At 48.9% G+C, this 13,123-nt stretch overlaps 1 protein-coding gene across 1 annotated transcript in view; it reads left to right on the forward strand.

Annotated features, from left to right (window-relative positions):
• Nucleotides 1–12,663, forward strand: part of LOC138353765 (adhesive plaque matrix protein-like) — a 33,079-nt gene extending 20,416 nt beyond the window's left edge. Inside the window, exons 2-3 of the mRNA XM_069307164.1 lie at nucleotides 1,481–2,381; nucleotides 11,859–12,663. Coding sequence (XP_069163265.1) covers nucleotides 1,481–2,381; nucleotides 11,859–12,663 — 1,706 coding nt within the window. The remainder of the gene's footprint in view (nucleotides 1–1,480; nucleotides 2,382–11,858) is intronic.
• The last annotated feature ends 460 nt before the right edge of the window (nucleotides 12,664–13,123 follow it).

Below are 13,123 nucleotides of genomic sequence, written 5' to 3' on the forward strand. Positions count from 1 at the left end.
GTGGGGGGAGGTGGTGGGTGTTCCCTGTTGTCTGGGGTGGGGGAGGTGGTGGTGGGTGTTCCCTGTAGTCTGGGGTGGGGGGAGGTGGTGGGTGTTCCCTGTAGTCTGGGGGGGGGGAGGTGGTGGGTGTTCCCTGTTGTCTGGGGTGGGGGGAGGTGGTGGGTGTACCCTGTAGTCTGGGGTGGGGGGAGGTGGTGGGTGTTCCCTGTAGTCTGGGGGGGGGAGGTGGTGGGTGTTCCCTGTTGTCTGGGGTGGGGGAGGTGGTGGGTGTTCCCTGTTGTCTGGGGTGGGGGGTGGTGGTGGGTGTTCCCTGTAGTCTGGGGTGGGGGGAGGTGGTGGGTGTTCCCTGTTGTCTGGGGTGGGGGAGGTGGTGGTGGGTGTTCCCTGTAGTCTGGGGTGGGGGGAGGTGGTGGGTGTTCCCTGTTGTCTGGGGTGGGGGGAGGTGGTGGGTGTTCCCTGTAGTCTGGGGTGGGGGAGGTGGTGGGTGTTCCCTGTTGTCTGGGGTGGGGGGAGGTGGTGGGTGTTCCCTGTAGTCTGGGGTGGGGGAGGTGGTGGGTGTTCCCTGTTGTCTGGGGTGGGGGAGGTGGTGGGTGTTCCCTGTTGTCTGGGGTGGCGGGTGGTGGTGGGTGTTCCCTGTAGTCTGGGGTGGGGGGAGGTGGTGGGTGTTCCCTGTTGTCTGGGGTGGGGGAGGTGGTGGTGGGTGTTCCCTGTAGTCTGGGGTGGGGGGAGGTGGTGGGTGTTCCCTGTAGTCTGGGGGGGGGAGGTGGTGGGTGTTCCCTGTTGTCTGGGGTGGGGGGAGGTGGTGGGTGTACCCTGTAGTCTGGGGTGGGGGGAGGTGGTGGGTGTTCCCTGTAGTCTGGGGGGGGGGAGGTGGTGGGTGTTCCCTGTTGTCTGGGGTGGGGGAGGTGGTGGGTGTTCCCTGTTGTCTGGGGTGGGGGGTGGTGGTGGGTGTTCCCTGTAGTCTGGGGTGGGGGGAGGTGGTGGGTGTTCCCTGTTGTCTGGGGTGGGGGAGGTGGTGGTGGGTGTTCCCTGTAGTCTGGGGTGGGGGGAGGTGGTGGGTGTTCCCTGTTGTCTGGGGTGGGGGGAGGTGGTGGGTGTTCCCTGTAGTCTGGGGGGGGAGGTGGTGGGTGTTCCCTGTAGTCTGGGGTGGGGGGAGGTGGTGGTGGGTGTTCCCTGTTGTCTGGGGTGGGGGGAGGTGGTGGGTGTTCCCTGTAGTCTGGGGGGGGGGGGAGGTGGTGGGTGTTCCCTGTTGTCTGGGGTGGGGGGAGGTGGTGGTGGGTGTTCCCTGTTGTCTGGGGTGGGGGTGGTGGGTGTTCCCTGTTGTCTGAGGTGGGGGGGGTGGTGGATGTTCCCTGTTGTCTGGGGTGGGGGAGGTGGTGGGTGTTCCCTGTTGTCTGGGGGGGGGGGGGAGGTGTTCGCACTTGCCATGTTATACCTGTCGCGTTATAATCTAGTCTGAACTTCGCATCTGGTCTCACAGTTGTGGATGGAGGTGGCTTCCACAACTGCTTCTTCCATTACATTCCACTTGATGACCAGCCGTACACGGTACGTGCTCTTGATGACCAGCCGTACACGGTACGTGCTCTTGATGACCAGCCGTACACGGTACGTGCTCTTGATGACCAGCCGTACACGGTACGTGCTCTTGATGACCAGCCGTACACGGTACGTGCTCTTGATGACCAGCCGTACACGGTACGTGCTCTTGATGACCAGCCGTACACGGTACGTGCTCTTGATGACCAGCCGTACATGGTACGTGCACTTGATGACCAGCCGTACACGGTACGTGCTCTTGATGACCAGCCGTACACGGTACGTGCACGTGATGACCAGCCGTACACGGTACGTGCTCTTGATGACCAGCCGTACACGGTACGTGCTCTTGATGACCAGCCGTACACGGTACGTGCACGTGATGACCAGCCGTACACGGTACGTGCTCTTGATGACCAGCCGTACACGGTACGTGCACGTGATGACCAGCCGTACACGGTACGTGCACGTGATGACCAGCCGTACACGGTACGTGCTCTTGATGACCAGCCGTACACGGTACGTGCACTTGATGACCAGCCGTACACGGTACGTGCACGTGATGACCAGCCGTACACGGTACGTGCTCTTGATGACCAGCCGTACACGGTACGTGCACGTGATGACCAGCCGTACACGGTACGTGCACTTGATGACCAGCCGTACACGGTACGTGCACGTGATGACCAGCCGTACACGGTACGTGCACGTGATGACCAGCCGTACACGGTACGTGCACTTGATGACCAGCCGTACACGGTACGTGCACTTGATGACCAGCCGTACACGGTACGTGCTCTTGATGACCAGCCGTACACGGTACGTGCACGTGATGACCAGCCGTACACGGTACGAGTATTTCCTCACATCCCCTCGGCTCATTTACTGCTCCAGCTTCCACCTGTGTCCTCTTGTCCTGCTTTTAAATTGAAAAAGTGAACCTTGTCCACCTTAACTGTTCCCCCTCAGTATCTTGTATACTGTGATCATATCCCTGTTTCTTCTATCCTCTACTGCTTGTGTTATTTAGCTTCTTTTGCGTGTCCTCACAGCTTAACCCTTTTAGCTCTGGTACCAATCGTAATTCAAACCTCTCTACTTTTTACGGGATGTTCCTGGGAACATCCCGTACATAAGTTCGAACCCTCATCACGGCTCTTGTGGATTTGTTCATTCCATGATAGTGTTCCGTATCCAATTGTGGTCTTCATATATTGTGTACATTGACCTGAAGGAGCCCTGATTTAGGTTTCTAAACGATGTTGTTATATTTGCTAGCGTCACATATGCTGCTGATGTTACTTTGTTTGTGTGTGCCTCTGGTGCTGGTGTTGGAATTATTACAATTCTTGTAGTTGCCATCCTGTTATTGTGTAGATGCTTTCTGATCTCTTTTTTTCCTTTCCCATGTGCATTACCTTACACTTGTTGGAATTGAATTACAGCAACAATTCGTTAACCTATTCTAGGAGTTTGTTGAGCTCCTCCTGTAACTTCCTGCAGTCCTCCTCTGTTTATAAGTCCTCATCATGTTATACAACCTGTCCTCTTAAAAAGAACGTCGCTTTTGGTCGTTTGTCCGTATGGCCGAATATGGACGTAATTTGAAAAAAAAAAATGTACATAAATTTTGGATTTTTTTTTCAACAACAGTAAGTTAAGGTTCCTCTGATAGGTTAGGTGGGCAGGAAATTCTCATAAAGTTTCAAAACGTTATGACAAACGTTAATGGAAAGAAGCCTTTTCTAACCTTGCTGAGTAAGCCGGACGACTCAAACAGAAAACGGAACAGAACGTCACTTTTGTGAGTCAACTTCATTTCAAATTACGTCTAAATTTGGCCATAGCGCCGCGCATACGAGCCCAAAGTGACGTTATTTTTAAGAGGATGGGTTGTGGGTCACTCCCTGGAAGAGCAGCTGTGCCAGTACTGAGCCTTGTGGGACCCCACCTGGTGCAGTCCTCCTGCTTGAACCCTCCTCTCTCACTGTGACTCTTTGTTGTGGGTCCTTCAGGTACTCCCTCACACAGTTGTGGGGGGGGGGGGGGGTGTTGACGCTGGGGGGGGGGGGTGTTGACGCTTAGGGGGGGTGTTGACGCTGGGGGGGGTGTTGACGCTGGGGGGGGGGGTGTTGACGCTGGGGGGGGGGTGTTGACGCTGGGGGGGGTGTTGACGCTGGGGGGGGGGTGTTGACGCTGGGGGGGGGAGGGGGGTGGTTACTTATAGATAGTGAAGGAGCTGGTGTTCCTCACGCACACACTTGAGTGGGGAAGCCGTCAAACCTTTCACTGGTTGTATTGTGGGTTGCTGTATTGCCCACAGTGTGGGTGGCTACTGTATGTGTTACTACCACAGTGTGGGTGGCTACTGTATGTGTTACTACCACAGTGTGGGTGGCTACTGTATGTGTTACTGCCACAGTGTGGCTACTGTATGTGTTACTGCCACAGTGTGGGTGGCTACTGTATGTGTTACTACCACAGTGTGGGTGGCTACTGTATGTGTTACTACCACAGTGTGGGTGGCTACTGTATGTGTTACTGCCACAGTGTGGCTACTGTATGTGTTACTGCCACAGTGTGGGTGGCTACTGTATGTGTTACTACCACAGTGTGGGTGGCTACTGTATGTGTTACTACCACAGTGTGGGTGGCTACTGTATGTGTTACTGCCACAGTGTGGCTACTGTATGTGTTACTGCCACAGTGTGGGTGGCTACTGTATGTGTTACTACCACAGTGTGGGTGGCTACTGTATGTGTTGCTACCACAGTGTGGGTGGGTACTGTATGTGTTACTGCCACAGTGTGGGTGGGTACTGTATGTGTTACTACCACAGTGTGGGTGGCTACTGTATGTGTTACTGCCACAGTGTGGGTGGCTACTGTATGTGTTACTACCACAGTCTGGGTGGGTACTGTATGTGTTGCTACCACAGTGTGGGTGGGTACTGTATGTGTTACTACCACAGTGTGGGTGGCTACTGTATGTGTTACTACCACAGTGTGGGTGGGTACTGTATGTGTTGCTACCACAGTGTGGGTGGGTACTGTATGTGTTGCTACCACAGTGTGGGTGGCTACTGTATGTGTTACTGCCACAGTGTGGGTGGCTACTGTATGTGTTACTGCCACAGTGTGGGTGGCTACTGTATGTGTTACTACCACAGTGTGGGTGGCTACTGTATGTGTTGCTACCACAGTGTGGGTGGGTACTGTATGTGTTACTACCACAGTGTGGGTGGCTACTGTATGTGTTACTGCCACAGTGTGGGTGGCTACTGTATGTGTTACTACCGCAGTGTGGGTGGGTACTGTATGTGTTACCACCACAGTGTGGGTGGCTACTGTATGTGTTACTGCCACAGTGTGGGTGGCTACTGTATGTGTTACTACCACAGTGTGGGTGGCTACTGTATGTGTTACCACCACAGTGTGGGTGGGTACTGTATGTGTTACCACCACAGTGTGGGTGGCTACTGTACGTGTTACTGCCACAGTGTGGGTGGCTACTGTATGTGTTACTGCCACAGTGTGGGTGGGTACTGTATGTGTTACCACCACAGTGTGGGTGGCTACTGTACGTGTTACTGCCACAGTGTGGGTGGCTACTGTATGTGTTACTGCCACAGTGTGGGTGGGTACTGTATGTGTTACCACCACAGTGTGGGTGGGTACTGTATGTGTTACCACCACAGTGTGGGTGGGTACTGTATGTGTTACTACCACAGTGTGGGTGGGTACTGTATGTGTTACCACCACAGTGTGGGTGGCTACTGTATGTGCTCATAGTGTACCACGACCACTGCTGCTACTCTAACACCTCTTCACCTTTACTCTGCAACTACTCTATTGTTCTAACTCTCCTACACCTCTGCAATACTGCTTCCACATCCCATCATTGCAATAACACTGCACCATGCCCTAGCACCTCAGCAACACTGTTTCAACACTGCACCACTGCTCCAGAACCTCTGCAACACTGCACCACTGCTCCAGAACCTCTGCAACACTGCACCACTGCTCCAGAACCTCTGCAACACTGCACCACTGCTCCAGAACCTCTGCACCACTGCACCACTGCTCCAGAACCTCTGCAACACTGCACCACTGCTCCAGAACCTCTGCAACACTGCACCACTGCTCCAGAACCTCTGCACCACTGCACCACTGCTCCAGAACCTCTGCAACACTGCACCACTGCTCCAGAACCTCTGCACCACTGCACCACTGCTCCAGAACCTCTGCAACACTGCTCCAGAACCTCTGCACCACTGCACCACTGCTCCAGAACCTCTGCAACACTGCTCCAGAACCTCTGCACCACTGCACCACTGCTCCAGAACCTCTGCACCACTGCTCCAGAACCTCTGCAACACTGCACCAACACTCCTACAGCACAACTCCATCATGACAAGAGTGTGGTAGTTCAACAGTAACTGTAGTCGTTAGATCAATAGCTTTGATGTTTCTCCCCCTTCCATCCCTCCCCATCCCCTGCCCCCCCTAACACCCCATCACTCCAGCCAGGCGCCCCCCATGGTTCTCTATTCACTCACACACACACACACACACACACACACACACACACACACACACACACACACACACACACACACACACACACACACACACACACACATACATAAACACCTTCACTTTGCAAGCTAATCATGCACTTACCTGGAGAATGTAGGTGTAGTGTAAGTGCACTCACCCTACACATTAACCTCACACTTAACACAAGCTCTTACCACACTCACTCTTCAATCACACCTGGTCCAAGCACTTTCTGCACTCTCACTCTAGTCTCAGGCACACACTCATCTCACACTGCATACTCATCACATGCATCATCACACTACACACACACTGCCCTCACCACACACCAATTCAGACTCATCTTAGACATCATCATGCTACACACTTCCATCATACTCGTTACACAACAGTACCAATTAATAGTGTGTCGCTGGTTCATACTTCTCTCTACAAACTTTCACCCACAAGACCATCATTCGTTTTTTGCCATAAGTATGTGGTGTCTCGAGCAGGGTGGCATATATTTTAGACTAGTTCTGTACATACTCGTCTAACACATCATCACACTACATTCAAATTCAAATTCAAAATTCAAATGTTTATTCAGGTAAAGTACATACATACAAGGGGTGATACAAATATTGATGAGTTTATAGATAGAGCTAGTACTGTACATACAATGCCTAAAGCCTAATGCCTAAAATATACCTATCTATATTATGATAGATATCGTGAGGAGACATTCACATATGGGACTAATAGAACAAGAACCCGGCAATGTGATGTTATAGTGGCCAGAATACGCCTGGGATATAGACGTATCTGGCAGCTTTCTCAAAACCCAAATGTCGAGTACACAATGTGTCAACTTTGTGAAAGAGAAAACATGCACTCTCTTGAACATTATATTGTAGAATGTCCCATACTGACTGACTTTCGCCCTCCTGGGCTAAGGTATGAACTCTGTAGTTACTATATGAGTACTGGAACACTTGATGATATATTGGACTTGTATCCAAAATTGACCATGTAATGTATCAATCATACAATGTATGTATGTGATGTAACTATATAACCTGAGCTTGTAAAAGCACCTTCATCACCTTCAGTGATTAAGTGCTTAATTGCACACTAGTTTCTTTATCAGCTACCTCACCCTGTCAGGGTAAATGAGACAAATGTATGTGAATGCATGTATGTGTGTATATATGTATGTGTATGTGTGTGTGTGTATGTATATGTATGGGTATAAAGCAAATATGGAAGCTGATCAGAATTACATTTCACCTTTGTGAATGTACATTAATGACACTATGTAAAAGACACATCTAATACTTTATGTAGGGCGTACGTAAATCTGTGTATCTTTGTATTTACGTATGTAGGTTAGCTTAGCATTTTAAAAGCACCGAATCACCTTCTGTGGTTGAGTGTTCAATAAACCCTTGAACTGTATGTTTAACACTTCTCTAACCCTGTCCATGGAGGACAGAAGAAAATGTATATATGCTGGTTAGCATTGTAAATGTGTGGCCACGTCTGTGGTAGAAAATAATAAAAAAAAAATAAAAAAAAAAAAAAAAAAAAAAAAAAAAAATGCCTAAAGCCACTATTACGCAAAGCGTTTCGGGCACCTAAATGCTTTGCAAATTGAAATATATATTCAATCTTACATACTTTGATGTTGGAAGTTATTTCTTATCATACAGTTCCTAAGGTTACTCTCCTATGACTGGATACCAATACTTTTAGAAAATTATTACTGTATATTTTAGTCCGATAATTACAATTAATTAAGGAAACTCCCGGACAGGCCCCCATAAAATTACAACATATTTTCTTGCATATACTACCTTTTTTATCATTTTCTATTTATGTATAATTAATCCACTTATTAGAAATTAGAATATACAGGCTGAGGTTTGTGTAGCAGGAGTTTGTAGAGGAAGAGGCCAGACACAAGGTACCAAACAGCAGACAAAGGCCTCCAAGAGACGGACAGAGAAAAGAGCTTAGGAGCTGATATAACAGGAAACCTGCCTCCTGAACCACACATAAAAAGGATGACCTCAGTGACATATACAAGGCTGGCTAACATCAGAACTGTCTTTTGACATTTTTGCAAGGAATCATTTAGAACCTTTTGTTCCACATATGTCAGACCAATCCTGAAATATGCAGCTTCAGCATGGAGTTCATATCATGTGAAGCACAAGATGAAGCCAAAGGTTCAGAGATATACCAATAGACTAGTTCCTGAACTATGAGGATAGTTACAAGGAAAGGCTGTGTGAATTGCTCCTCACGTTGCTGGTGGAGAGAAGAGTTAGGGGAGACATGATTACCAAGTACAAAATACTCAGGGGAATTGAAGACTGATTACTTAACATAGGCGTTACTTACACAAAGGGGATAAAGGTAGAAAATGAGTACCCAATTGAGCCACAAAGAAATTAGAAAGAATTTTGTCACTGTCAGAGTAGATAACTAATGGAATGCATTAGGCAGTGATGTAGTGGAGGTAGACTCCATACACAGGCGTCTACCAAATGCAAATGTAAATATGATAGAGCCCAATAGGCTCAGGAACCTGTTCACCACTTGATTGACGGTTTAGAGGCGGAACCAAAGAGCCAAATCTCAACCCCTCACCAGCACAATCATCATAAGATAGCCAAACAGTTTCACACAATTCCATAGAGCTTTTCACTGTTGTGAATGTCTCTGTCTCTGTAATCAACACAATAAATATATTAAAGTAACTAGTTTTTCTTGTTAAAATACTATTGCCAGTATTATAATATACAATAGTTCTAATTATGTTTCATTTGGGATGTTTTTATATTATGAGTAATTTTGGGTTCCTTGTGTTCTGTGAGTACCTTTGTGTTCTTTGAGTACCCCTGTGTTCTTTGAGTACCCCTGTGTTCTGTGAGTACCTTTGTGTTCTTTGAGTACCCCTGTGTTCTGTGAGTACCTTTGTGTTCTTTGAGTACCCCTGTGTTCTTTGAGTACCCCTGTGTTCTGTGAGTACCTTTGTGTTCTTTGAGTACCCCTGTGTTCTGTGAGTACCTTTGTGTTCTTTGAGTACCCCTGTGTTCTGTGAGTACCTTTGTGTTCTTTGAGTACCCCTGTGTTCTTTGAGTACCCCTGTGTTCTGTGAGTACCTTTGTGTTCTTTGAGTACCCCTGTGTTCTGTGAGTACCTTTGTGTTCTTTGAGTACCCCTGTGTTCTGTGAGTACCTTTGTGTTCTTTGAGTACCCCTGTGTTCTGTGAGTACCTTTGTGTTCTTTGAGTACCCCTGTGTTCTTTGAGTACCCCTGTGTTCTGTGAGTACCTTTGTGTTCTTTGAGTACCCCTGTGTTCTGTGAGTACCTTTGTGTTCTTTGAGTACCCCTGTGTTCTTTGAGTACCCATGTGTTCTGTGAGTACCTTTGTGTTCTTTGAGTACCCCTGTGTTCTTTGAGTACCCCTGTGTTCTGTGAGTACCTTTGTGTTCTTTGAGTACCCCTGTGTTCTGTGAGTACCTTTGTGTTCTTTGAGTACCCCTGTGTTCTTTGAGTACCCATGTGTTCTGTGAGTACCTTTGTGTTCTTTGAGTACCCCTGTGTTCTGTGAGTACCTTTGTGTTCTTTGAGTACCCCTGTGTTCTTTGAGTACCCCTGTGTTCTGTGAGTACCTTTGTGTTCTTTGAGTACCCCTGTGTTCTTTGAGTACCCCTGTGTTCTGTGAGTACCTTTGTGTTCTTTGAGTACCCCTGTATTCTGTGAGTACCTTTGTGTTCTTTGAGTACCCCTGTGTTCTTTGAGTACCCCTGTGTTCTGTGAGTACCTTTGTGTTCTTTGAGTACCCATGTGTTCTGTGAGAACCTTTGTGTTCTGTGAGAACCTTTGTGTTCTTTGAGTACCCCTGTGGTCTGTGAGTACCTTTGTGTTCTTTGAGTACCCCTGTGTTCTTTGAGTACCCCCTGTGTTCTGTGAGTACCTTTGTGTTCTTTGAGTACCCCTGTGTTCTGTGAGTACCTTTGTGTTCTTTGAGTACCCCTGTGTTCTGTGAGTACCTTTGTGTTCTTTGAGTACCCCTGTGTTCTTTGAGTACCCCTGTGTTCTGTGAGTACCTTTGTGTTCTTTGAGTACCCCTGTGTTCTTTGAGTACCCCCTGTGTTCTGTGAGTACCTTTGTGTTCTTTGAGTACCCCTGTGTTCTGTGAGTACCTTTGTGTTCTTTGAGTACCCCTGTGTTCTTTGAGTACCCCTGTGTTCTTTGAGTACCCCCTGTGTTCTGTGAGTACCTTTGTGTTCTTTGAGTACCCCTGTGTTCTTTGAGTACCCCTGTGTTCTTTGAGTACCCCCTGTGTTCTGTGAGTACCTTTGTGTTCTTTGAGTACCCCTGTGTTCTGTGAGTACCTTTGTGTTCTTTGAGTACCCCTGTGTTCTGTGAGTACCTTTGTGTTCTTTGAGTACCCCTGTGTTCTTTGAGTACCCCTGTGTTCTTTGAGTACCCCCTGTGTTCTGTGAGTACCTTTGTGTTCTTTGAGTACCCCTGTGTTCTTTGAGTACCCCTGTGTTCTTTGAGTACCCCTGTGTTCTGTGAGTACCTTTGTGTTCTTTGAGTACCCCTGTGTTCTTTGAGTACCCCCTGTGTTCTGTGAGTACCTTTGTGTTCTTTGAGTACCCCTGTGTTCTGTGAGTACCTTTGTGTTCTTTGAGTACCCCTGTGTTCTTTGAGTACCCCTGTGTTCTTTGAGTACCCCTGTGTTCTGTGAGTACCCCTGTGTTCTGTGAGTACCTTTGTGATCTTTGTGGATCACTTGGGGCTCACCTCAACACAATAACATCATTACCTGAGGCAAAACTGGCATACATAAGAATATAATTTAAAAACGTGTTAGAGAAGGCCTGTATAGCACCTTAGATGCCTCAGGTGAGGCTGGATCCAGAGTACGTCGCCCCGGCCTGGAACCCCCCCCTTAGATGACTCAGGTGAGGCTGGATCCAGAGTACGTCGCCCCGGCCTGGAACCCCCCTTCCCCCCACCTAAAGAAGTATAAAAACAGACTTGAAAAAGTCTAGAGGTGTCTAGAAAAGTCTAAAAAGTCTAAAAAGTTAACGAGGCTCGTACCAGACCTGCGAGGAACGCGTTATTAAGAGGTAAAGGCAGCTTAACCTCACCACACTTGAAGACAGACGTAATCGAGGAGACGTGATAACGACATGTATGATTCGCATATAAAATGTTATAGTGGCTAAGGAAGGTGTGTTCAGTAAGAGGTTGAACAAAGGTATACGGATGAAAGCTTGAGCGCTGCGAAAAGTCAGAGTGATGTTAGTGTTTAGCTCATGCTGAGGGTACTGAGCACCTATGCTGAACGAGACGAGTACGAGAACAAGGGACGAGTACTGCACGCTCACACAAGGGGGACAGTTTTAATGGTATATGTTAAGATATGTGGGAGTCAGTACGCTACACAGCTGACCGCTATAACCCAGACTCAGAAAAAGCATACATACATACACAGCTAGGGAATATACATATTCTTGTACACATACATACATACAGGTCTTTAAAAGGTACTTGCAATTAATGACACAGTCTTGCAATAGAACCTACGTGACAACACAACAATGGACACTGTAGAAGCTTCCTGGGAGAACAACAGTACCCGAAGCCTAGCCATTATAGCTTTTGTATCTACTAGAGACGCCGCCACTGTGGTCGGGGGCCGCATGGGCGGTGAGCGGGAGTACCTGTAGGGCTTCACTCTCCCCCCGGGGCCAGGTGGTGCTGGATCAGTCCACCAGAGTACCGCGAGTACATCCACCCGCCCGTCACCCCTGAGTACCGCGAGTACATCCACCTGCCCGTCACCCCTGAGTACCGTGAGTACATCCACCCGCCCGTCACCCCTGAGTACCGCGAGTACTTCCACCTGCCCGTCACCCCTGAGTACCGTGAGTACTTCCACCTGCCCGTCACCCCTGAGTACTGCGAGTACATCCACCTGCCCGTTACCCCTGAGTACCGCGAGTACTTCCACCTGCCCGTCACCCCTGAGTACCGCGAGTACTTCCACCTGCCCGTCACCCCTGAGTACCGCGAGTACATCCACCTGCCCGTCACCCCTGAGTACCGCGAGTACATCCACCTGCCCGTCACCCCTGAGTACCGCGAGTACATCCACCTGCCCGTCACCCCTGAGTACCGTGAGTACTTCCACCCGCCCGTAACTCCTGAGTACCACGAGTACATCCACACTCCCGTCACTACTGAGTACCGCGAGTACATCCACCCGCCCGTAACTCCTGAGTACCACGAGTACATCCACCCGCCCGTCACTCAATATATCTGTTTGCCTCTCTGGCTGATTTTCTCCCTGACACACCGTGATAACGTGATTCTGGTGAAGAGAAGCGGTGGAGTACCTGGTGGACCAGAGCCAGAGTGCCAGGGGGCAATGTGTCATATCCCCGGCTGGGTTGTAGTGGAAGCCTCAGGACTCCTAGAGGATTCAGTGGAATCCCATATTGCATTGCTTTTTGACCATGTCGTAGTGTATTGGTGTAGGGTGTGGCCTTGGCAGTAGCAAGTGTGCGGGTTCGAACCTTCCTTATGGCTCCTACTGATTTTCTCACCTGACTTAATTTGATATGCTTAGTTTATTGACTCGTCGCCTCACCTTTCCTCTACTCTTATTTCTTTCTCCTTTTTCTTGACATAATGTTTAGTGTACCTCACTACCACTGGTATAACTCTCCCCTGATACAATGTTTAGTGTACCTCACTACCACTGGTATAACTCTCCCCTGACACAATGTTTAGTGTACCTCACCTACCACTGCTATAACTCTCCCCTGACACAATGTTTAGTGTACCTCACTACCACTGGTATAACTCTCCCCCTGACACAATGTTTAGTGTACCTCACTACCACTGGTATAACTCTCCCCTGACACAATGTTTAGTGTACCTCACTACCACTGGTATAACTCTCCCCTGACACAATGTTTAGTGTACCTCACCTACCACTGCTATAACTCTCCCCT

Source organism: Procambarus clarkii, chromosome 59 (genome assembly GCF_040958095.1).
Source record: "Procambarus clarkii isolate CNS0578487 chromosome 59, FALCON_Pclarkii_2.0, whole genome shotgun sequence".
Taxonomy (NCBI): Eukaryota; Metazoa; Arthropoda; class Malacostraca; order Decapoda; family Cambaridae; genus Procambarus; species Procambarus clarkii.